Consider the following 25,884-nt stretch of genomic DNA (forward strand, 5'->3'; position numbering starts at 1 on the left):
TTAATTTAACTTTTTTTTAAAAAAATAACTACCCATCCCACTTTTTAAAAAAAAATTTCTAATTATTTTAGCTTTACGTCAATTTCTTAGCAATTTTTCAAAACACTACTAACATTTTTTCTTCAAAAAAAAAATTAAAAAATAAAACACTACTAACATTTTTTTTGTTCAAAACACTACTAACATTTTATTATTTTGTCAGTTACGTTTTTTTTTTACGTAGTAAAATATGCCATGAATTAGCACGGGTGTATAATTTCTTTATCAACATTTCACCATATACTACTAGAAAATTGGTCTTTAGTATCGGTAATTAATCGATACTAAAAGCTTGCTTTCCGATACCAAAGGTCATTAGTATCAGAAATAATTTCCGACACTATACCGATACTAATACCTCCGTGGCTAATGTGTTGGTATCGGTTCTTCAATCCGATACTAAAAAGGGGTACCTTTAGTATCGGAAATATAACTAGTATCGGAAATATAACTAGTATCGGAAATATAACTAGTAACAGAAATTCTGATGCAAATATCTTATCATATGGTATCAAAATCTTCCGTTACTATATATGTATATGGTGTCGGAAATAATTGATACAAAAGAGTTAGATTTTTAGTATCAAATTGGTTTCCGATACTAAAGAATCATTATAGGGTCTGTAATTACTGTTACAATAGTCTTTCCTAGCTTCAAAAAGTCCTTTTAGTATTGGAAATTTCCGATACTAAAGATAGGCTTCAATACAACAAAAGTACTGTAGTATTGGAACATTCAAATACTAGAGACTCTTTAGTATCAATGTCTTCAATATTGTTATATATTAACTAAAGAACCCTGTCCAACTAATTTATATATAATTCAAAATTAAATACATAATTAAAATACTTGTACAAAAGAATTTATATTTAATATCTATTCATATTGTCTCATAATCCATAACCATTATAATAAAAATGCAAAAGTTGCTACTATTCCTTATGAATAGTATTTTTTGGTACTATTACTTATGCGCCCCTAAATTCAATGAATTGTCAATTTTACCCTTTAATGTTTCTGTTTCTTTGGTGGCCTGGCTTTTGGCAGCTGTCTCAGCCAGTTGTCTTCTTTCTCTCCCTTAACTCTTAAGTCTTCTTCCTTCTTCTCCTCTCACTATATTTCTCTCTCCTCCCGTTTCTCTTCTACCCGCTCTCACTCTCTATCTCCTCCATTGGAGCAAAATATGAGGTACAAAACCAAAAATTTTATGATTTAATCTTGTTTATTTCTGGTGTTCATCTCCTGGATTAGATTTTTCCTTTTATTTGACTGATTTAATTTTTGTTCAATTCTGGGCTTTTTCGTTTCCGCAGTTGAATTTTTGGGGTGGTTACAGAAATTCTTCCCCTTTTCTATGATCTAGATTTTTGTTTTTTTATTTTCTGCCTTTTGTTGTTTTAATTAGTGAGGATTTGGGAGATTGATGATTTTCATCAGGTATATATAAAAAATGGAGATTTGATTTCTCAGCATTCTAAAGCTAAGGCCTTATTTATTTTTTTGATTAAGATCGTTAAATGTCTAAGTGATTATTTTCTTAATGAAGGTTGCTAGATAATTTGCTCTGACAAGCAAAGGAGTCAAAAACCCTCGCGTTACCATCTTGGAGCTGTTGCTCTTCGGTAAATTTTCATTTAAAAAAAAGATGACTCTAATATTTTTTTACTAAAAGATTGTATGATTTCAAAATTGAACTAATTGTTTTGAATTATCTTCAATGATTAAACCTTTATAACACACTCCTGATCCAAAATGGACACCATGTATTACTTTATTATAAATTATAAGCAGAGTGCTCGACGATCCGTATAATTTCATACGTAGTTTATGTAATTGTGAACTTGAAATCCTGTATATACTATTACTACACTTTATGCTTTTGATTAGGGATCAATAAATGTTGTTAACAGAAAAAACAATGAGGTATGCTTGTAAAAACAAGAAAATTATCTCAATATTGATCTAAGCTTGTAACATACTATATATTCCGTATTAACTTTGTGGTAGAAGTTATATGATGACACTACAAGTCTGATATCAAGAATTCCTTTTCAACTAATATATTTGGTTTTGGTTAATTGGAGTCTTTCAGGTTAATACTCTAAGGTAGCAACTGCAGCTCATTGCATCAAGCATATAGCGATGACAATTATGACTTCAAATGCAACAGGTTGCTTTTCTTTATCTTGTCGTTCAGGCAAAACAAAATGTGTGCTTCAAAAGAGTTCACTGATATGTAGTATGGAGTAGTAATATTGAGCTTCATAGCTTTTTGGCTTGTTCTTTTACACATTTTGAGATTCATTTTTTATGTCGAGAATTTCTAGGCCCAAAATTCTATATTCTTTGTAAATTATCTATTGATCATGTGCTCTATATAGCTTGGTTTGATTCTTCTTTTGGATATATGTATAATCTATGAATATAATCACTTTGTTTTGTTCTGGATAATTTGGAGTGGAAGTTGTTGCATGTTAAATTGTTAATTGGTTGTACATTATGCTCTGTTTTTTTTTCAATAGTTGTACATTAAACTGTTGAAGGTGAAAAAAAGAGAGATGAGCCAGGAGGAGGGAGAGAGAGAGAGTCTTGGAGAAAAAGAGAGAGATAAGGGTCAGAAGAGAATAGAGCAAATAAGAGAATGAGGGGCAGGGAGAGAGAGATAGAGTGATAAAGAGGGGAATGAGTCAGGAAAAAGAGAAGGGTCGGGAGAGAATAAGAAAGAGAGGGAGGCTTACGTACTAAACCGTTTGAGCTATACGAGAAAAGTGGATAGGTTAGAGAAAAAAGGAACAAGAATGTGAAAGAAAGCAAGGATGAATAGAAAAGAGAAATGAGATAGAGTGATAAAGAGAGAGATGAGTCGGGAAAGTGAGAATGGTCGAGAGAGAATAAGAGAGAGAGAGAGAGAGAGGCTTACTAAACAATTCCAACTATACAAGAGAGTGGATAGAACAAGAAGGTGAAAGAAAGCAACGATGAATAGAAAAGGGAAATTCATGTATCTTTGCTATTACAAAACCCGAACAACAACCACGAATATCACAAAAATGAAGACAACCACGAGTTCTACTTATCTTACCGTCGGGGGAGCACGCGCAAACCATGTAAACCATGTTTACCATTTCACAACTCAAATATATTACCTAAGTACATTACAAGAAAGTAATTCAAAGGCACGACAACAATATCACAATCCAAATTCTCCAAACTCTAACTTCAACCCGGTACCCAACTATAAGTTCTCCAAACAAAAAAAATAAAAATAAAAAACACAATTAAATGAATACTTTATAGTATATCAAACAAAATACATTAGATAAGATGGATAAGTAATGTAGTATACCTTGATACCAAGGCTTAACCAACATAAATTCATTAGCAGGGGATCATATCATATACCTTCAAATATGGAGCAAACTGATCATGTAAATTAGCATAATGGTATATCCAAAGTACTAATAACTTTCCACAAATAAGAAATCAACACCATAAAGAACAATAAAGAGGCTAGCATATTTAAAAAGATACCTTAGCCATGAAGAAGGGGGTTTTGAATTCATAAGAAATTACTCTTGCTAGATCTCCGGTCCCTGCACATATATTTGCACAACCAAAAGTTCAATACAAAAACCAACTGTTATCAAACAAATTGCAATATCAAATAGTTAATATAAAATAAAAAGTGAAAAACTAACTGGTGAAGGTCATTTACAAAGAAGTTGAAAAGCACAAATATGGAAATTTAGTCAACTTCAAAGCAACTACTATGAAAACCCAAAACAATCCAAATCAAAACAAGCAACAAATCGATCCAAATTTAGGGTTCTTAAACTCACCACGATTCACCATTCCCCCAATATCAAAAACAATAAAAATAAAAAAACAACCAAAAACAATCAAACACCAAAAAAAATCAAAATCAAAATCAGATCTATGAAAGAAAAATGAGAGAGATTTCACCTTGCGATAAGTATTACCATCTTCTTGTTGTATGTCATATTTAATTGATTGTCTAAAACCCTAATTAGATTCATAAATTGAAACCTCAAAAATTTAGGGTTAATTTTATAAATTGAAGGAAACTTTAAAGTAGAGAGATAAAAAGAGAAGGAATTACTTGTTTGAGCACATGGTATAGAAGATGTTGAAGCTTGGCTATGGTCGAATTTCGCTTCAGAAATGGTAGCTTTCAGGTTGACTTCGCCGGTGTTAATGGTGATAGTCGCCGCGGCTGTTAGCAGCGCATTGGCCTTTCATTAATGCCTCCCACATAATCAGAGTAGAGAAAGTAGAAGGAGAGGTGGCTGGAAAAGGGTGAATTGAGAGTATAGAAAAGAGAAGGGTTTGTAGCTATTTTGATAATAAGGGTTAAACAAAAAAATTACTTCGTAAAAGGGTTCGCATTCTTCATAATAGTGTAATACAGTACAAGGGAAATAAAATGAATTTGTGCGCCTAAAGGTTTGAACTTTTCTGAAATTTTAATTTACCGCTTCTGAAATTTTAATGTACCGCCAATTCTAGTTATTGATTTTTTCTATAATATAAAAAAATGTACTAATATGTCTAATACGCTTTAGTATCGGAAGAATTTGTTACTACAAGTGTCAATTTGTAACAAAATAATTTTCGATAGTAAAAAATCTATTAGTATCGGAACGTAATTAATACTACTATCTTATTTGTATCGGATTAAAAAAAGTTCCGATACTATAATGAAGTCTAATATTGAGATTGTGTGAAACCCCATGAAATAGTGTCAGAAAAAAATTATCCGATACAATTGACTTTTTTAGTATCGGATAGAGCAAATAACATCAATAGGGGTGTTTGCGGTGCGGTGTGGTTTAACCATATTTTTTAAATTATAATTATTTTTTAAAAAACAAAACTTTTATTTTGTAATTATTATTTTACAATTCAAATGTTAAACTTTTTTTAAGCTTTAATTAGCTAATAGTCGAGGATTAGCTCATATATGTTAGTTCTTTATAAATTTTTTAATAGAAATATAGTATTAAAATCGCAAATCGCATTAAAGTGCAGTTTTTGGTGCAATTTGGTCTAAAATTTATTGGAAACCGCACCAAACCACAAACCGTGATTTGGTCATTTTTAAAAATCGCACCACAATTTTCAAACCGCAAACCGCAGTCTGTACAGCCCTAAACATCATATTTCAGCAGCGCAGAGCAGGGTAAGCAAGGAAGAACAAGTGCCAGCAGATTATTAATACTCAATAGAGCACAGCTAAGCAGGGTTCGGTAGAGCAAACCAGACCACAAGTCCACAACGATTCAACTCAATATAATAGGGTTTAAGTTACAACATCTATATCAACTTCCCGTATTTAAATATATATTTTTTCTTATATTATATATTTAATATCTAACTAATATAATAAAATCCCGTATTTTTAGCACGGGTACACTCTAATGTTGGAGACTTTGGAGTGAAGTGATAAAGAGATCTGTTGGTTTAGATGCTTTATTATTTCCCGCCAATATTGAGACGATTCATGTTTTTTTTTATCAAAGTTCAATATTGGATATCGTGACATATATTTTTTTTAACACTCCATGCTTGTATATATTAAGAGAATAATAAGAATGTTTCAACTTTTGTCCCGTTTTCCCAAAATAATACAACCTTAGCTTCCAATCAACCCTATATAATCCTAAATTTATTATGGATTTTCCAATAATCTTAATGATCGTTTGCAACCGGTTTTTTTTTACCATTCAGACAGCCCAAACACATCTTCACCTCTTGTAAAGTAGAATATGAGAATCAATGTTATATTACCATAACCATAATTTTTTTGGTGTTTACAAAGCCACAAGGGCAAGCTAAAAATCGATCCCAAAATGTCATGAAATCGAGAGGAAAGCTTTAATCACTTGAGTTATCCCTCACTCTCACCATTACTAATATTCACCAGGGATTCAAGCATATAGTATATACATCTTTCAATGAAATATTCTCTTCTGACAAGTAATTCACATACTACAATCCTCTAATAACTTAGATAAAATCAAAGTTGCACAAACACCCCCAAATTGTAGGTAACCTATTTTGGGTTTTGATCATTTTCCTTTTTTTTTTTTTTGTTGTTGTTGTTGTTGTTGTTGTTGCAGGGTTGACAAGACAAGTAGTAAAGAAATGGTCACACAACCACCATTGAAAGGGTGAATAGTCAGAGAAAACTCTCACTATAAGAACTCACAATTCGTAGAAAGAAGGTAAATTGGTAGAGAAGTATAAGAAGGTGATTGAAAGGATTATGTGTATGGTGTGGATTCTTGTGTGTGTATTTACCTATTTATAGTTGTAATGGAGCTTGGAAAAAATGGCTGGAAGATTATAGAAATTCTCTCATATTCTTGTATCCATGATGTTCTAGAAAATTCACGAACCATATTTCTAGTTACTTCCAATGTCAAGAATTCTCTTAATCATTTTCATGGCTTGCATGATACAAGCTAGCTGAAAAATCTAGAGAATTGAGACCAATACCATCATGCTACATGTATTTGGAAGCTTCAAGAACATGAAACAATACTTCATCAAAATGTTGACTAAGCCTATTAAAATTTGGGTCACACCCAATAGGAATAGTCTTAGTTGATATTCTGTGATGGATGAATTGTGAGAATGAGGGAAAGATGGATGAATTTCTTAGTTGATATTCTATGAGAATGAGGGAAAGATATGTTGGGGAAAATGATTATCGGGTCACAAAAAATGACAACGAACTTGAACAAATTTCCAATTCGAGGCCTGAACAAGATCATTTTCCCAAAATAATATTTTGACCTTGATTAAACACAACGGGTATCATGAATTACTAGGAGATACAACGAAATAGTATGTAGTATATTTGTGGTCAAATGTAAACAAAAATCAAAATTTATGATGATGATAATTAAAATTACAAAAGACTTTCAAGAGAAAATAGAAACTAATATTTTTCTTGAAGTTCTCCCCAACATATGTTCTTTGAACTTATTTATATTCCAGCAAAAGAAAACCAACAGACATGAAGAAAATCGCCAACAATTAACGAAGGAAATCGTCGCAGACCAAACACCCAGACACGCGCCCGACCGGGCGGATCGGAGTGACGATCTTTGGTCGCTCTCGCGCGTCGACCGGGCAAAGGTGGCCTGATCGGGCAAAAACCCGGCGAGATTTCTCGCGCCCGATAAGGCGGTGGCAGTCCGATCGGGCGGATGCTCTACCCTTTCCTTCGCTCCTCTCGCGCCCAGTCGGGCGAGCACCACCCTGACCGAGAGGCAGACCGAGCATCAAAAGGTCAGCAACCCTAGCCTCTCTAAACCGAGAATTAGGGTTCTCGTTATCGAGAATTCTTATACTTTCTTCAATATGTTATTTGCTTTAATAATCTTGATTAATTAATTCACAACACCATTGTCTAAGTACCTTAATTAATTAATTAACATGAATAGTCTACAAGTACAACTCTCAAAATTATGCAACAAGATATCCATAAAATCTTATTCTCACAATTGATATCCATCAACCAAAAGGCAAATTTCCATCCATCTTTCCCTCATTCTCACAATTGATATCCATCAACCAAAAGGCAAATTTCCATTCCATCACATGAACCATAAAATCTTAGTTGATATTTTGTGATGGATGAATAAGAATAACAATACTAGCAGTGGTCAAATTAAATAAAACAATGGCGACAGACTGAAACTAGATGGTAAAAATCATCGGTCAAATGATAGGACATGGATTGATTCACTTGTAAAGAATATGATTGAATGGACTAGCTATCTCTTTGGCTATGTTAATTGTAATCCAAGCTATAGAGCTACCATAAATTGAAATGAAGGATCACTAGGATATACAAGTATAGGTTCTACATGGCGAATGCTTTCACTCTACTTACAACACATTTCCACATCACTTTAGATCAACTAATTACGGTGTAATCAACTAACTACGAGGATCAAAACCCAAATAGTTAATTACACATGCACGAGCACCTCTCCTTGCCAAGCTCGTTTGCAATATATCCCTATTGTAAATATAGCTTCCACGAGGAGATACGCCAACCTAGTGGTATACCTAATTATTGTGATCAACATATGCTTGTGCTAGATGGGTAATCTACTTTGTTATTTTTAATGTAGAAACGTAAACATGTCAAGTTTCGATAATATACGAAGTACAAAAAAGTTAACACCTTACACGTTCAATAAACTCTTACATAGGAATACTAATTACGGTAAGGATTGCCTTTATTCCCATTATTTGTGTCATAGCTAGTCCGGCTTTAAGAAAATTCTTCACAACTCACCCCATAGCTTAAATCCCATTGAAAAAATATTGTCATTTTATTTGTTCTTGTGTCTTTTTATCCCCTTTTTGTGTTTTCAATATAAGTAGATAAAGAGAAACCATCCATCTACACATATCGTGCATTCGTGCATAAGATAGACTACACTAATAGCTTACACAAATTCACAATAAACTTACCATATATAAAGATATAATTGATTCGTTAAAGAATTCCCTCAAAAAATTATACTTACAAGTTATGGTATTGTTTTTCTTTTTTTGAAGGAGCAAGTAATTGGTTAACTATATGTGTCATAAGCTTTATCAAAATAATTTACATCTTGTTTTATACAGAAAATTCCAATAAAAGAATGATGTCATTCCCTTAGCTTAGCTTGTGTGTTTTGGTCCTCAATCCGTTCTCCTAATAAATACACTTCATTTTCACAACATAAAAAGTGTTTTGTTTTCCAATGCAATCTTCATTCTTAATAAGTACGGAGTCGGATGCATGCATGGACCACGTAGAAACGGAGTGCCAATCAAAGCTATATTAGTATAGGGAAAGTATTAATGCAGTGTTGTTATGCAATGTATTTGTAAATGTATAACAAATACTAAAATATGAAAAGTCACATGGAAAAGAGAGAAACGAAGAAAGAGAAAGATGTGTGAGACTATTTCTAATTGTATCATTAAAAGTTTATATAATACCATTAGTTATTTAGTAATATTATATATGCGTGTAGTTAGCACATATATAGTACCACTGAAATATTCAACGGTACTATTTGATCACCCAATGATACTATTGATCACTCAATGGTACTACTCTAATAAAATCAAGTACTAAATTACGTGCAATCACACTCTTACCCCTCGTTATGTAATTGTTCTTGCATAACGGAATTCCGTTTAAACAAGCTCTTCCGATATAGTAGCTTTATTGATTAGCTGATATTAGAGATACAATTTTTTTTTGGATGCAAAAATCACATAGTTTGATAATTATGCAAATCAATTATTAAGGCCCCGTTCACTTCACCTTATTTTTGCTGAACTGAAATTATTTTTACTGAACTGAATTTATTTTTGCTGAACTAAAATTATTTTTATAGAAATTAGTTTTTAATTCTAGTTCATTTCAGTTCAATTAGTTTTAGTAAATCGAAACAGGGCCTAAGTCTTTGAATTTCTAATTACCTATATTTGCAATATTACCTCCTTGTCCCTTCTCTTCCTTTAAAAAGCTTGATATATAGAGTAACTTATTGTTTGCACAATTATACTTTCTAGTGTTTGTATAATTATTCTCGCTACAATGTTTATTTGCTTATTTACTTTCATTAATGTTAATTACTACTTTTTTAGACTCTTTAAAATAGTGTGTGGATATATACCCTAAATATATTTGTTTGTAAATCTTTTTTTATTAATGCTATTAATAACTAATTATTGTGACACAAAATCAAACAAGAAGAGCTATCCAAATATAACTAGCTATAACATGCGCATTACGTAGTTAGCCACCTTAAGTCTACATATCTAGCCGTAGTATTAGTAGTCGTCGTAGTAGGATTTTTTTTACCAAAAAAAAATCTCATCTTTTCTTCAGGTCGTGCCCAATTGCAATTATGAACAACACGATTATACAACCACTTTAATCATATTTTTCAAACATTACCATTAAACAACTCAAATTATTCCTTTAATTTCCAGACATCAATTATATAATTCATATCATATCATACAATTATACCGCGTTTTATACCATTTTCTCTCTCCTCCCCAATCACTTTCTCTTCCAACCTTCACTTCCTCCATTAATGGTGAATGGTCCTCCATTAAAGCTCCACTCCTCTTAATCAACCCCCACTAACATCCTACTTTCTCTCTCCTACAAAACCCCTTCACCATTTTCATGGGTTTCCACCATCATCGTTCTTCTTCAACCGATAATGGCGTCCCTCAAATCGTCAATAGTCCTCGCTTCTCGAGCTCCATGACACGCCGTGCTCCTTCCTTCAAACGCGCCGCCAATTCCGCCGCCGTTAACGACGCTGCTTCGACTAGCACAACCCCAACTGGCGGCGGAAATTCTCTCTCTACTCACCATGAAATTGACCTAATTTTGAACTCACCCAGATCTGATCCTGCTACTACGCCTCTTTCCCCTGATGGGTTTGATTCGTTTTGTGAAAAGAAACAAACCCAGAATCAGAATCATTTTGGATTGCTTCATCATAGAATTAAGAAGCATTCTTCTTCTGTTCTTGGATCTGATGCTGTTAAAGGGGTTGTTGAGCTTGGTTTTAGAGAGAGGAAGAAATTAGGTCAATGGATGTTCTTTCTATTTTGTGGGGTTTGTTTGTTTTTGGGTGTTTTTAGGATTTTTGAACATGGGTTATTTGGATCTTCCATGATTGATTCAACCCAGTCTAATCTTCAGGTAATGCTAACTTTTAGTTACAGTATTAAACTACTTTTTTGTTAATATTTTATTGTTATTTTTGTTGGGATTTATGTTAAGAATAGATGGATTGATTTATTTTCTAATTTTAGTGTTTGATGAATTGTTAGTTAGTTGTTTGTTTGATTTCAAGTTTTGTTAGTACGAAGTACTATGTTAAATTGTTAGGCAAGTCAATGGAATGGAGAATAAGGGGGTAGGTGGTTTTTTTGGCCATGCTAGTATGCTTTGTGACTTGTGTATGAGCTATGAAAAGTTGAAAAGTTCAAGGAAATGACTTTTTTGGAAAGCACCAATAGGCCGAAGCATATTGTTCTTAGTGACAATCATTTCTTATCTGAGGGAATTATGTATTTCCAATTGGTGCTTACTAGGAGTATGTAGAATTAGTAATCTGAGTAACTGACCTATAAAGCAATCATCTTCAAGTGTATCGTAATTATGTATTTCATTGAGTTTTGATTAATCTTCGAAATACAAAAGGAGTTGGATAAAAAATGGGCTATGGAGTTGGCATAAGTACTAATATTAGTAATGATTGAAAAATAATCTATAAGGAATTATGGAATACCTATTATACCTTGATAGCTGGTAACTAAGCACTGTAATTTAAGTCTCCCATTTGTCATTGTGGGATAGTGAAGGCAGGAATAAGGAGTGGAGGAATAGTATAGAATGCGAGGGAGTGGAATTCATCATCCATTATTTGTTTGATGCTCTACATGAAATCAAAGGACGAGAAGCTTGGGTGAGGGATTTTTTTTTTTTCGGAACATTCTGTTTCACCATTTACTGTATGGTATCAGGTGAAGAAATTAGAACGAAGATGCATGATGAGGTGATATCTACCCCCTGAAATTCTTTTATCTTTGTAAGTAAGTCAAGTAACTAGCTATGGGATTTGGTGGGGGATAATATCACTTCTTAGTTTATTGATCTAGTTTAACCTTCAGGATCTAAAAGATGGGAATATCTGGAGTAGTTAAATATGGCTAGCAGTGTTTACTGCATGACTTCATGTCCATAGGATTGGGTAAGTTAGATGGGATTTGTAGGGTAAGAGAAAAATGAGTGGAAGATGGGTAATAAAATGTAAGGGGGAGGAATTCTTCATTATGTGTTTACGTTTTACATGAAATGCAGAGGAGGACTGGAGGAGACCTTTAATTTAAGATGAAACTATTCAAAATTACTCTATTCCCCATTTATTTTTTGATTTAAGTGAAGACATTGGGATGATGATGCACAATGAGGTGATGTTTAGCCCCTTGACTCCTCCATCTCTACAAGTATTTTGCAGGAAGTTTATCATTTCTTCTCTTTTCTCATTTTAAGAATCTAGTTTGATCTTATAGCAGTTAAGCACTGAAAGATTCAAATTCTTTATAATTGTTCAAGTCCTTTAGTTGGTTAATACGGGTGGTACTGGTGCCCTTATGATCTCAGGTCTATAGGTTTGAGTACCTTTACTTCTGTACTGACATTGACTCGGTGATCTATGCAGTGTAACTATTTATCTTTATGAGAAAGATTCTCTCTGTTAATGTATAATAAATGTCAAGGCTATTCGACAATACTGAAAATGACCTGCACTTTAGCTGTTTTCTTGTTACTACATGCATGACTAAGCACGGACATGCCATGCAAAATTTTGTTTGAAACTGTTGATATCACAAGGGCCTCCAGGTTTCCTGTTTAAGGGTTGAACTAAGTTAATCTTTTGTTTCTTTTTCCTCCAGTAATAAATTGTCTGCTCTTCGTGTTAGGTTCATTCTGGCTCCCAATTCCTTCATTACCAGGCAGATCAAAACGTTCCTGATTATAGCTACAGAGAAGGAGTAGGTGTTAGACAGGAGAGTGGTGATGTTGAACGGACTCTGATGATGGTGGCCTCTGGTGTAGTGAGTAATGACAATAGTGAGAGTAAAGTAAGTTCGGAACATATTTTCATTTCAAACTCGCTAACTTCACTTGCTGTATCACTGATGCTTAGATTTATATTGTAGTGTTCTGACATATGGTCCAGACCAAGCAGCGGAAACTTCAGCCAGTGCATTGATCTGCCAAAGAAGCATAAAAGTATGAATCTGCATAGAAGTTGTGCATGTATGCACATGGGTTTTAATCCTTTTGCTGTATATTTTATAAGAATTATCATTATGTATGGGAATGTGCTCATTTTAATGTAATGAATCCTCACTATCGTTTGTTTTCCTTTGGCAGAACTGGATGAAAGGACAAATGGTTACATCCTCATAAATGCTAATGGTGGCTTGAATCAGATGAGATTTGGGGTATGGTGGTTGTTTGTTTTTATGGTTCTAATGTAATTTATAAGAGTTATTAGCTTTGACTGTGATCTCATAAGTACTAATTTTAGAGTGCAGATCTGTGATATGGTTGCTGTTGCTAAGATCATGAAAGCCACTCTTGTTCTTCCTTCTCTAGATCACACATCTTACTGGGCTGATGAAAGGTAACATACTCTTTTGTCTATGATCTTCATTTCCTCACTCAACACTCAGAACTAGCCCTTAGGTCCATGTTCCCTCTCCAAGTATCAGTCATACCAGTCAAATATTGGTTTTCCTTGTTACATTTCTGAAGGAGAAGGCTCAGACTTCCCTAGTTACCTTTATACATTTTTTGCTAACTTAGATAATCTAAATCCAGAGTTTGATTCTGGATAAGAGATTTTATATCTCTATTGTTTCCTTATAGTTATGTGTAAGTAGTGGTTGACTTGGGATGATTGGCCTAATCTTGTAATAGACTAGTTATGCATGTATTTCTTTCTCTTTTATGTTTGTGCCTATGCTTCTGTCCTCATGTCAATCTTTCAAAGAATAGCATCACAGGTCATGGCATTTTTCTGCACGCAAAAAAAAAAAAAAAAAAAAAAAAAAAAAAAAAAAAAAAAAACCTGTTCCTTGCATATGTAGATTTTACAGAATAGCTTCCTAAAACAATTACTGCATGCATTGCAAGGTGGTTCTACAACTATAATTAACTGATTTTCTTATGCAATGACAGCGGGTTTAAAGATTTGTTTGATTGGCAGCACTTCATGGAGACATTAAAGGATGAAATCCATATAGTTGAAGCATTACCAAAAGAATTTGCAGATATTGAGCCTTTTACAAAAACACCCATATCCTGGTCTAAGGTTTGATAAAGACATCTATCTTTCAAATTACTCTTTTGTTTAGTGCTTTTGACCCCTTTTCTTAATATGCAAAAAATAAATAAATACTGTTCTTAGAGTCTGAGAGCATGAATGACCAAATAGCACTTCCTTAGTCTTCAACTCTTCATATAGTAGATTATGCTATTATGATTACCGTTTGACTGAAACTATTATATATATCAGGCTAGCTACTATAAATTAGAAGTCCTCCCACTTCTGAAGCAGCACAAAGTAATGTACTTCACGCATACTGATTCCCGGATTGCTAACAATGGTCTCCCCAATGGCATACAAAAGCTAAGGTGTCGAGTTAATTACAGGGCTTTAAAGTACTCATCCCCCATTGAAGAACTTGGGAAGACCTTAGTTGCAAGAATGAGACAAAATGGAGGCCCTTATCTTGCTCTCCATCTGAGGTTAGCTCTGTCGATCCCATTCAGAAGTGCTAGTTGCACTTGCATCTAAATGCTTCCTGATCTATAATACATGTATTCCATGTAGTTTACTACACTAATTCTTAATTTTATTTTATTTTTTTTGTTTCGTGTTAGGTATGAAAAGGATATGCTTGCTTTTACCGGCTGCAGTCATAATTTGACTGCTGAAGAAGATAAAGAGCTTCGAAAGATGCGGTATGAGGTCAGTCATTGGAAGGAGAAGGATATTGATGGATCAGAGCGGAGGAGACTTGGTGGTTGCCCAATGACCCCTAGAGAAACTGCCTTACTCCTGAAAGGATTGGGTTTCCCATCCAACACAAGAATCTATTTGGTTGCTGGTGAAGCTTTTGGAAATGGAAGTATGCAGTACCTCACAGATGAATATCCTAATATCTTCTCACATTCAACTCTTGCTACAGAAGAAGAGCTGGAACCTTTCAAGAACCATCAGAACATGCTGGCTGGTATAGACTATGTTGTTGCACTTGAAAGTGATGTATTTGTCTACACCTACGACGGAAATATGGCAAAAGCAGTGCAAGGTCATAGGCGATTTGATGGGTTTAAGAAAACCATCAACCCAGACAGGTAAAACTTGCTTTTTCTACTTGATTTGATGGGATATATTTTTTTTACTTTAGTTTTTTTTGGTGATTTCTCTTAAAAATCCTATATGAAATTCTTTAAAATTACCATGATAATGGACCTTAGTAATTAACTAATTACTGCTTTGTTCAACTTTATTATATGTAGATATTTTCTATTTTTGTGTACTTGATGTGTTACCTCAACAATATAGTTGCCCTGTATTTTACCCTTCATTTTCTCCTATAATTAATTTTCTTAAGAATTTAGGCTTATATATATTAGTGCCTAAATAAAAAGACATTGATCTTATAAAATCCTTTTCTAGCCCACTTTCTCATATAATTAGAATGCCTGTGCAGGATGAATTTGGTGAAGGCTATTGATGAATATGATGAAGAAAAGCTCACTTGGAAGAAGTTCAGTTCAAAAGTGCAAAAGATGCATAAAGACCGATTAGGAGGTCCATATTATAGGGAACCTGGAGAGTTTCCGAAATTGGAGGAAAGTTTCTACGCAAATCCACTTCCGGGATGTGTATGTGAATCAGCGAAGAAATAGTGATCCGACTAAATGTTTGTTTGAGATAAGTTAAGCACTCGGAGATGAAGAATTCGAAGATTGCTGGTGTCTGAATCATTCTGGGGAAGTTGATTCCTGAGATTCTGAAACGTGGAAGACCCAACTTTGTGGATGTGGAACTCACTTGAACATGTTGCTGGGTACAATTCCTTAAGCTGGGTGCAGAATGAGAACTCGTGAGCTTGTGCTGATGGACATAGGACATTGTGGAGCAGTTCAGATTGATTTATAATCATTTCAAAGGGCTTTATGAAGAAGGGAAATATCAAAAATGATTTCCCTGTAAGCAAGAATTTTGTTCATTTTTATTTTTATTTTTTATTTTCCTCGGTGATGGCTTTTTCTTTTCTTTTTTTTTTTTTCTTTTAAATACGAAATATAGTGTAGGTCCTTTTTTAACACGAAGAAATAAAGTCTGAAGTAATTGTTTGTCACCCAGACTAATGGAATATCTGGGTGAGTATTCAAGCCTGGATATTCAAGCGAATGACAATGAGCCATTAATTTCGCCATTTTTATGTACACACAAGTAACTTATCTGAATATAAATATATAATGTTCAATGAAAATAGCATTGTCAACATTGCTTCATTTAATCTTATCAAAAAAAAAAAAAAAAATTGCTTCATTTAACTTCTACGAAGTATAAGATGATGACCTATAATTTTGAAGAGCCTAATTTCCCATATGATTGTTCTAAATTAACAACCAGTACATTGTTTGTTACTCTGAAAAAGTATTTACTCTGTTTTTTTCGCGAAAATTATTGATATGTGATATTTTTTTTTTCTCATTTGAAGCTTTTTGAGATGAGAAAAATAGTGTGTAAATTATGTTTCATGAGTCAAGGTTGTGATGAGGATTGACTATGATTGTTTAAGTGTTTTGTGGGCCCATAACCCACTACTCCAAGATCTTTCAATGATCGATTCTGCTGCATAATCTGTATTAGTTGTGGTTGATTAAATGTTAAAAGGTTTTAGTACTAATTAAAAACATGGCAATGTCGACATTACATTTATAACCTATGACTTATTATACATTAACATCTATCAAATCGTTTATCCCCAGTTATATTTAAAATATAGATTTAAATTCATACCATGTATTACAGTACTGTATTTCATATTTACATCACTACATGTATTAATTCAGAGTATTACTTGGGCCAAAAATTAGAAGTATTTACTAGAAGAACCATATGGCCCAATTTTCGCATAGTAGAATATTGACCCAATTTTCTTTAAACAAGTAAATTATAAATTAATAATAAATAAAATATAAAAGAATCATGGTCAAAATAGTAACTGAGATGAATGAAATTACATTTGTGGAGTTGGAGTACATAATCAATTTTGTTTACTTTTATATTAGCAAATAACCAAGGTCAAAGCTGGAATTCCTAAATAATTCTTCCAATTTTAAGAAGTTTTTTGGTTAACATTACATAGAAGAAACTAATAAGGGAATAGAAATTCCCAGGAAGTCGGGAACTTTGACTTTTTTACAAATCATATTATGTGTGTGTCAATGAGCCACAAAGACAATGAATTTATCGTACTATAATCATATGACTAGCTACTTCCCTAGCCCCCCTAGCTAATACAAGTAGAAATTAACCGGAATTAAAACTTTTTACCAAACATGCTATGGTCATTTTGTAAAAAGTGTGCAATATCAAGTAAAAGTAACATCCCATAATTACAAAATTCCATGAATACTTGAATTTAACTTTGGTGTGAACCAAACAAGGGCTAGGATACAATTAAAAGAAACAACAAAACACATCATCAATTAAACAATTAGAAAATTAATCAATTATCACCTCACTATAACTTACTTACTCAACCTTCTTCCCTTTTTCTTTGCTTATATTTCCAGAATTCCTGTTAACTTTCAATTTCCTTCAATCCAAAAATTAAACACGTTTCTTTCACTCTCTCTTTCCTTTTACCATTCTTATTTTGAGTTGACTTTTTAGAATTCATAGTCTACGAGTACAATTTAATTTCAGCATCGATGATCAGTGATCATTTATGTACAAAAAAAGAAAAAAAAAAGAAAGGAAATTCATTGTAGAAGCAGCAGGTCAACGCATGCAAAGGTTGTTCACTATGAGCTAGTCAACGTACCATCATCAACAACATTGAAATTTCTATCAATTTCTGCAAAAAATTCAAGTATTATTTTTTTTTAAAAAAAAATGGTATGGATTTTGTGAAAATTTATTTGGATGAATTGGTCCTTTCCTAATCGAAGAGCATGATTCGATCTTCTTCGTTGATTACTCTGACAAGCTCTCTCTCCATCTCTAGTGTTTCTTTTTATTCGTTCATGACGTGTTGAAGTAGATGTCAATTAGATTAGTTGGTTACATTGCTGGATTAAATTATGAGATTAAATTGTGTTTACATTTTTTACATGCCTTTGTTGACTTTTTTTGTGTCAAAAGTATATGCTGTGTTAAGACATTGATTGTTTTTGAACATGTTCATAGTGTTTTAGATGATGTTACACTTATGTGGAAAGATGTCACGTTACCTTAATCTTTCATATGATATTAACTAATTAAGTAGTTTATTTATTCTCTAACATTCTTTTTATTAGCGTTAAACACAAATTTTAAGAGTTAAGTAGGAAATTAGAGGGTGTAAGCTTTTAATTAGTTTAAAGTTGTTTAGAAATTAATATGAATAGAAAATGTATAACACAAAGAGAGCAACGTCACATAATTTAGGTGGGTACGCATAGAAAGAAGATTTTGGCACACTCATTATTAGAGAATATTTTTTCATACTCTACTCATAAAGAAGAGGACACAAATAAATCACGAGAATGTCAAATTCATTTTTTTAATAAGGTTATTTTAGGTAAGATGATATTTTTGAAACAACTTGTAAAGCATTAAAAAAAAAAAAAAAAATTGCTAGAAGAGGATGTTGATTGGTGGATATGTAAAGCAATTTTACTACCAAACATTAATAAAAACTTTTTGATAGACTATTCCGCACCTTATTGGTCGTTTAGTTTTTGGAGCAGAAAGTTGTTTGGTTGATTATAATAAGTTTTACTTTCCAAATGACTCCAGTTTATTTCCATTCTTAGGAGTTTTTAATTTTCATGTTTTTAAACCACATGTATTAAACAACAATCCCTTTTGCATGCACCCGGTGTGCAGTATTTTTACTGTACATCGAATATTTTGCGAAAAGTGACCCTTTTTTGTATAAAAGTGACCCTTTTTCTTATACAAAAGTGCTCCATATTTTCATAAAAGTGACCCTTTTTTTCACAAAAGTGGCCTTTTTTTTCACAAAAGTGACCCCTTTTTTTACATAAAAATAACCCTTTTTCACAAAAGTGATTTTGTTTTTTCACAAAAGTGACCCTTTTATTCACAAAAGTAACCTTTTTCCTTCATAAAAGTGACCTTTTTTTCACAAAAGTAATTAAACTACATATGCAAAACAGAGTATCAAAATTAACGAAACAAACACAAAAATTAACAATAGTCATGAAAAAACTATACAATCACTGAAACAAATCAAAAGTCACCGCCAGAACCACCGTTAGCGATGCCGATCGCGTTGAAACCATTGTTGATTCCACCATTTCCGACCATCTCACCGAGCAAAGCGACGAAATTTACAAAAAAAGTACAAACACTAACCTAGAGTAGAATCATCAACATCATCAATTATCACCAGAAACTAGAGGAGAAAGGAAAATCAAAAGAAGATGAGAAGTAGAGGAGAGAGAAAAACAAAAGAAGATGAGAACTAGAGGAGAGAGAAAAAACAGAGAAAAAGAAGATTGAAGAAGAAAGAGAATCTGTTGAATAAAGAGGAGAGAGAAAATAAGATTTCATTTTTTCCTTGCCAAAATTGGGCCACCAAACTCACGCGTCCTTTTGATTTTCACTAAAATATTGAACACCCGGTTTAATGAAAAGTTTGTGATTAAACAATCACCTTATAGTCTAATACCTTGTCACCAAAAAAAAAAAAAAAAAAAAACAATCACCTTACACAAGAATAACCACATACTCTTCCCATTAACTTTACTGTCCTTAAAAATACTTTCGCTTACATTATAAATTACTTTCGATCTCCTTTTTATTTTTTTGCACCATTTGGATTTTTACATTATTCATACAATAACTTTTGACTATATTTTGTGATTTATCCGTAAGTAAAGAAAGAGTTATGTGGTATCTAATTATATTCGTCTCAATATATACATTTCAAATATCAACTTTTTACTACGTATAATTTTACTAACTTAATTAAAGATATATCTTTTTTTCTATTTTTATTTACCCTTTAAAATTGGCTCATACCCTTTTTATAATTAACATGATGTTCATACTTTTCACTCAACATTTTGTTAGTGGATAAAAATATCTTATCGTTTATGGAATGATAATTGTTTTGGTATAAAATAAGTGCATGTTTTGTTCAGATTATTTCAAGTTAGTAAGTTTAAACAATTTCAATTAAGTTCAAATACCTTGTCAAAAAAAAAAAAAAGTTCAAATAAGATAAATTCAAGTTTAAATTACAACTAAAATAAGTCTTAGTAAGTTTAATAAATTCTAATAAAATAAAATAAATTTAAATAAGTGAAAATTATGTGAATAAAAACATAAAATACACCCTAAATTGATAAAATGGAATAATTTTTGAGGAACGAGATATGGTGATAGTAGTTGTGAATAGGGATGTCAGTGGGGCGGGTCAAGTAGGAGACCCGCCCCATCCCCGCCCCAATGGGGCGGGGATGGGTCTTGGTTTGGCGGGTGGTGGGGCGGGGATGGGGATGAAAACGATACCCGCCATGGGTGATGGGGCGGGGGTGGATTTTAAGTTGTACCCGCCCCATCCCCGCCCCCCCCCCCCCCCCCCCCCCGCCCCACTTCGTACGTGCCCATCCCCACCTCATACCCACATCTATATACTTTTATATTATTTTATAAAATAATTACGTGAAATAAATATTAATTATAATATTTTGTACTACACTTATATTATAAACAAAAATGTGTGTAATATTAAGAATTTTTTTTAATATTATAATCCGTATTAATTATGTAGGATTGTGTATTTAAGACACGGAAATTTGGTGGGTCTTAGGTGGGGATTAGGCGGGTATTTGGTGGGGATTAGGCGGGGATGGATATCCAAGTGGGGGGTGGGGCGGGGATGGTTTTGGAGTTGTACCCGCCGAGGTGGGGATGGGGATGAATATTAGACCCGCCGTGGGGATGGGGATGGGGATGGAGATAAAAATGTTAGGTGGGGATGGGGATGGGGATGGGGATGGGAAGGCCAACATCCGCCCCGCCCCGCCCCATTGACATCCCTAGTTGTGAATTAAATAAGTGCCTTAGTTTTGAATTGTGTTGGGTTGATAATAAGATATTCTCAACTCAAATTGAATGGTTGTTGATGTACTCCGTACCTTACAAATTCTACTTTTTATTTTTAATTTTAGGTATAGATTAAAAAACCCAAAATCTAGGGCAAAAAAACCCTAGGATAATCTTAGTATACAATCCAACTCAAAACCCAATCCACCAATCACGCAAATCAAAAATCCTTTTGAACAACCAATTAAAAAATAATAAAAAAAAATATAAAAAAGATGACATCACCACATAAAATCTCTCCCATACAATTTCAGTCGCTTTCCAACCGTCCACGTGGTACTATTCATCTTCCCCACCCCATCATATCCAACATTCACCTTCTTTTCATTGGTCCACGACTCCCTTCTACCTTCTGGAACCCTCTCCCATGAACAACACACCTCACTTCTTTGCGTCTACGATAAACTTTTAAATAAGACGGGTATACAATAAATATCACTATACTATACGCACATCCTCAAGCAAAAGTTACTGTAGAGTACAAGCATGCTTAGTGGAGTTGGTCGAAAACTTAGCTTGTCACTGAAAGGCTATATTGTTTAAGCCCCACCAATTACATATGTTTGAGAATAGAGGAATTTCCTTACTTTCCTTTTTTTCTCTCAAATATTGACCTGCGGATATGTATCCAGTAAAAAAAAAGTTTATGTTAAAAAAGTTTATATTTTTTTTATACTAAGGCCTTGTTTGGTGGTACTCCAACGTCTTAAGTAGCGGTTTGCGTGCGTTTAGACTAGTCAAAATACTACTAGAAAAAGTTGAGAGTGTTTGGCAAGGTAACGATTCTAGTAGCGGTTGGCGATAGAGCTAGCGTTTAGGTAGTTTTTTTCAAGCGTTAAAAATAGTAACGTTTAGAAGTAGCGGGTTGCGTTTGACAAATTTATTACTTTTAAAACAATATTAATATGAATTTTGATACATTTTGGTATTGCAACCGCTACTTTTCCCAAACACTCATACGATTAACCGTTACTTTGACAGATACATTTACCTACTACTAATTGACTGTACTCGCTACCTTAACAGCTACCCGCTACTCGACCGCTAAAAGCTACCCGCGACGCTACTTTTGCCAAACAGGACCGAAGACATTTATCTGTTATAATCACTTTTAATGTATAATCATTCTTACCTACAGGTCAATCCCTCTGTGTTATTTTAGAACCAATAGTTTATTTGATACTATTTGATACACGTATTGATTTTACCTTGATATTTTTTTTCCTACAATAACATGTAAAAATACAACATATAGGTTGCAAATACACATGGTATGTAACATGTTATATTTCTGTTGGATTAGTTGCAATATATATTGTTATTACATTAGCCTATTATACTTAGCAAAGTATTTATTTACACCAATACACACTTGTGAATAATAATTCCTAAAGCTACCAATACACACTTGTGAATAATAATTCCTAAAGCTAAAAAATTGCATTGATTTGACAAATGTATCGATCAAACTGTTACAACACGAAATAGAAAAAGAAGGTACAATGTACCATGGTGAAAGTTACCATATTTTTTTTTTAATTATGGAGCTTAGATGAAAGATCATACTGAACTGACATTTCTCACAAGTTAAGTCAACTTATCTTCACAGGTCAACAGGTAAGAATAGAGAGAAGGAGGTAAGAGAATGTCTTTAATCCCAAGTCCTTACTTTCAAGATAATTTGTAATTGATGGGGCTCGAACTTGTAAATACGTAGCATAAGTTACCGTAGTACCCTACAATTAGTGAAACTACGAAACTACCCTCACCTCTTTTAAAAAATTTAGGGTACGACCAACCAAACACATCGCACGAGGTATACGCCAACGTGTCCACCTTTAAACGAGGAGAGAGAAAATACAACACTCTCTGAATCCTGATTGGTTAACGGACGAGGCTTCCATCCCCCCCAACACACAACTATTCGTCAAGTCGTCTTTTCCTTTGTTGTTGTTGTTGGGTGGGGTGTGGTAGGCCCCACTTCCCTGCTAACCAAATATTAATGCCACGTTTTGCTTCTCATCCAATCATATTCTTTTAACTGTTATTGCTACAGTCCTCACACGTGTCTTATCCTCCTCACACGTGTCTACCTTAGTACTACAAATCCCACCTTATCTCTCTTTATTTCTTTACCTATCCTATTATACTCAGTGCGCCTCTTTTCTTTGCTCAACAACAAACCAACCAACAAAAAGAAAAAACCAAACCCTAGCTAGTTGTTAGTATTATCAATTACATGGCTGATGGAGGAGGTGGAGAGTGTTGTATAGCGAGGTGGGGTGGTGGTGGCCACGTTGCGGCGAATGGTTACAATACATCGTCCAAGATGGATATGATAATGCTCAAGTTTCGACCGATTGCCCCGAAGCCGGTATCTGGGACTGCACCGGCTTCAGATGGAGGTAGCGGAAGTAATGGAAGTGGGAGTGGGAGTGGAAGTGGCCGCCATGCGAAAGCAGGCGGCCGAGGAAGGAGGAAAACTAATAGTAATAACAAGGACAATAGTAACAATAGTAGTAGTAATAATACTAGTAAGTGCAACAACAATAGTAGTAGGAGGAAGAGAAAGTCTAGCTCACCGGATCGAAAAAATGATCTTGAAAATATTGTTTCCGATAATTATCAAGATCAAAAATCAGATCTAACACTACTTCCTTTGTTTCCTGAAGCACCTGATCTTAGCCCTACCGGCCAAGATCAGGTGCACAACATGCCCTTCTGGCTCAACTTTGATAATAGTAATAGTAATAGTAATAATGATAATATTTGTAACAAAAGCGGGAGTAGCCCGTCTTTTGAGGGTAATTACAACAATTGCCACGTTAGTTGGTGGTAACCAGACCACCAACTAACGTGGCGAGATCTGAGAGCTCCAGCAAATAAGGTGCGTAGTAGAGTTTTCAAGAGATCGACAAGTGGAGGATCGATCGATCTTCAGGTGGTGGATGGTGAGATTTGCATGGGGATGGGACGTTAAAGCCCCGCCCTCGGCTTATGTCGGTAATTATTATTATCATCATATTATATATTCAAAAATTGCCTAAGATCGTATTATTGTTAGTATTATTAGAGATATATTAAGTAAATATTTTGAGTGATGCCTAAGACCTACTAATTGTAAATATTTTTGCGACAACTTTGTTTGGTTTTAGATCTTTTTCATCAAATCTAGCTTTTAATTTTTATATTTTTATTTTATTTTATGTAGTAGTAGAGTTATAGATCATTAGATCTCCCCTTTCCATTATCCTTTTTGTATGAAATTTCTTGAAATTTTATCATCCTTTTTTCCATTCAATTAGATCCAACGAGTACGACCGACTTATAATAATTTATTGTGAGATCGGAGTGACTTTTCTTGACTCGAGATCTTATCGATTGTTATTTGTGTGACTTATTATTGTTGAATACGTACCATGATTATCATGTGGGTGACAGAAGCGATTTAACTAGCAGGTACGAAAATATATTCGTGAAAACAACACTGTATCTTTCAACATTAAATCATTTTGTGGAATTACCGAATTACGTGTCACAAAGGTACAGAAATTCAGATCTGTAAGCCACAACACATCATAAATGATGGTACGTTTCACAAACTTTTACTGTTAATTTCGGTAAATTAATTATACTACGTATTTGTAAAGTAATCAAATACTACGTAATTTCCTAGTAATACGAAGTAACAAGTACGGTACTAAACATCATTGAAATCGGTAAATCTATCTTATTGCATAAAAAAAAAAAGTTATAGATTTAAAACTTGTAATATTACGTCTTTTTAATGGATTTATATTTTTTTTTAACGACAAGAAATTTAAAAAACTAAGATCTTTATCATCATATAATGGTTATTTCTGATAATACTAGTATAATGTATGCAAACTTTAGAGTTTTTTAATAAAGCTGTTACTAATTTTTCTTTTTATGGTTCAACCTTTTATCAAAATATTTATTAGGGGTACGGTCATTTATTTATTATTCCGTAGCATTTTCTTAAAATAAGTAAAAGTTTCGATTTTAAATTAGTGAGCAACATTTTTAGTAATTTCAAAAAATATTAATCCAATTGGTTGTTGCATGAAATTAAAATGAATTTCTATGCTCTTTTTAAAAGAGCAAATCATCACTACCGCGAATAATTTTTTATTGTAATGAAAGATTATTCGTTAATTTTTCATCAATTTTGACTATTTTTCAAGAAAAAAAAAATCATCACTAGTGCTTTACATGGAATATTTCTTCATTTCTTGTACGATTTGTCCATTTGGGGTCATGGTTGAATTGAGTGGCTTGAGCATGATATTTTTTATTTTATTTTATTTTTTTATTTATGCTGGTTACAAATAAAAAGAGAGCACAATTAATAAATAATAATGAAAAATGGAATTATTTTTTTTAAGGAATTGGTCCCTGAATAGTGAAAAACTTGCTATAACTAGATTTTTTTTTTTTTTTTTTTTTTGACAAGATAAATGTACAAATTTTAGAACTCAATATGGTTGAAAAATCCGAAATTATCATACACTCCATGAATTTAATGGATGAAAGTATTTTGTTATGTTGTAAAATTTGGCAACATTGCAAGGGATAACAAAAGTGTAAAATTATATATAAATGGGCAACATTTAATTATCTCTTGTCTTAAATTTTCTTTTTTTTTAATCCCTTGTCTTAAATTTTCTTTGTTACCCTTAATTTCTTTAATTTGCAGCTGAAGTGAGAACCAAAGCTTTATGCATGATAGCAATCATAGCATGCTCTTTTATTAAACTAACAAAAATTCGTCCTTCAAAGGTGAAGCTCATGTCGATTAATTTGTCGTAGTTACGG

At 33.2% G+C, this 25,884-nt stretch overlaps 2 protein-coding genes and 1 long non-coding RNA gene across 3 annotated transcripts; 2 read left to right on the forward strand and 1 right to left on the reverse strand.

The window, feature by feature from the left end:
- Nucleotides 1-3,080: 3,080 nt before the first annotated feature.
- On the reverse strand, nucleotides 3,081-4,550 carry LOC145612259 (uncharacterized). The gene is made up of 3 exons (XR_014106562.1): nucleotides 4,161-4,550; nucleotides 4,004-4,063; nucleotides 3,081-3,633 (listed from the first exon to the last, which is right to left on the reverse strand). It is a non-coding gene; the product is annotated as an uncharacterized LOC145612259 (long non-coding RNA).
- A 5,559-nt stretch (nucleotides 4,551-10,109) lies between these two features.
- Nucleotides 10,110-16,171, forward strand: LOC145611521 (O-fucosyltransferase 35-like). Its single transcript, XM_081666863.1, has 9 exons — nucleotides 10,110-10,805; nucleotides 12,593-12,754; nucleotides 12,833-12,905; nucleotides 13,050-13,120; nucleotides 13,214-13,302; nucleotides 13,860-13,992; nucleotides 14,197-14,429; nucleotides 14,565-15,041; nucleotides 15,401-16,171. The coding sequence occupies exons 1-9, from the start codon at nucleotides 10,278-10,280 to the stop codon at nucleotides 15,597-15,599; spliced, it is 1,965 nt and encodes a 654-aa protein (XP_081522989.1). The 5' UTR covers nucleotides 10,110-10,277; the 3' UTR covers nucleotides 15,600-16,171.
- Nucleotides 16,172-23,023: 6,852 nt separating this feature from the next.
- On the forward strand, nucleotides 23,024-24,344 carry LOC145611649 (uncharacterized). Its single transcript, XM_081666995.1, has one exon. It carries the CDS (start codon nucleotides 23,288-23,290, stop codon nucleotides 23,885-23,887), a length of 600 nt encoding a protein of 199 aa, XP_081523121.1. The 5' UTR covers nucleotides 23,024-23,287; the 3' UTR covers nucleotides 23,888-24,344.
- Nucleotides 24,345-25,884: the final 1,540 nt, after the last annotated feature.

Source organism: Chenopodium album, chromosome 24 (genome assembly GCF_948465745.1).
Source record: "Chenopodium album chromosome 24, dcCheAlbu1.1, whole genome shotgun sequence".
NCBI classification, from domain to species: Eukaryota; Viridiplantae; Streptophyta; class Magnoliopsida; order Caryophyllales; family Amaranthaceae; genus Chenopodium; species Chenopodium album.

Coding starts and splice junctions, on each gene's coding strand:
- LOC145611521 (XM_081666863.1), top strand. CDS start 10,278: ATGGGTTTCCACCATCATCGTTCTTCTTCAACCGATAATGGCGTCCCT. Junction 12,755..12,832: donor ATGACAATAGTGAGAGTAAA/GTAAGTTCGGAA, acceptor TTTATATTGTAG/TGTTCTGACATATGGTCCAG. Junction 13,121..13,213: donor TGAATCAGATGAGATTTGGG/GTATGGTGGTTG, acceptor TTTAGAGTGCAG/ATCTGTGATATGGTTGCTGT.
- LOC145611649 (XM_081666995.1), top strand. CDS start 23,288: ATGGCTGATGGAGGAGGTGGAGAGTGTTGTATAGCGAGGTGGGGTGGT.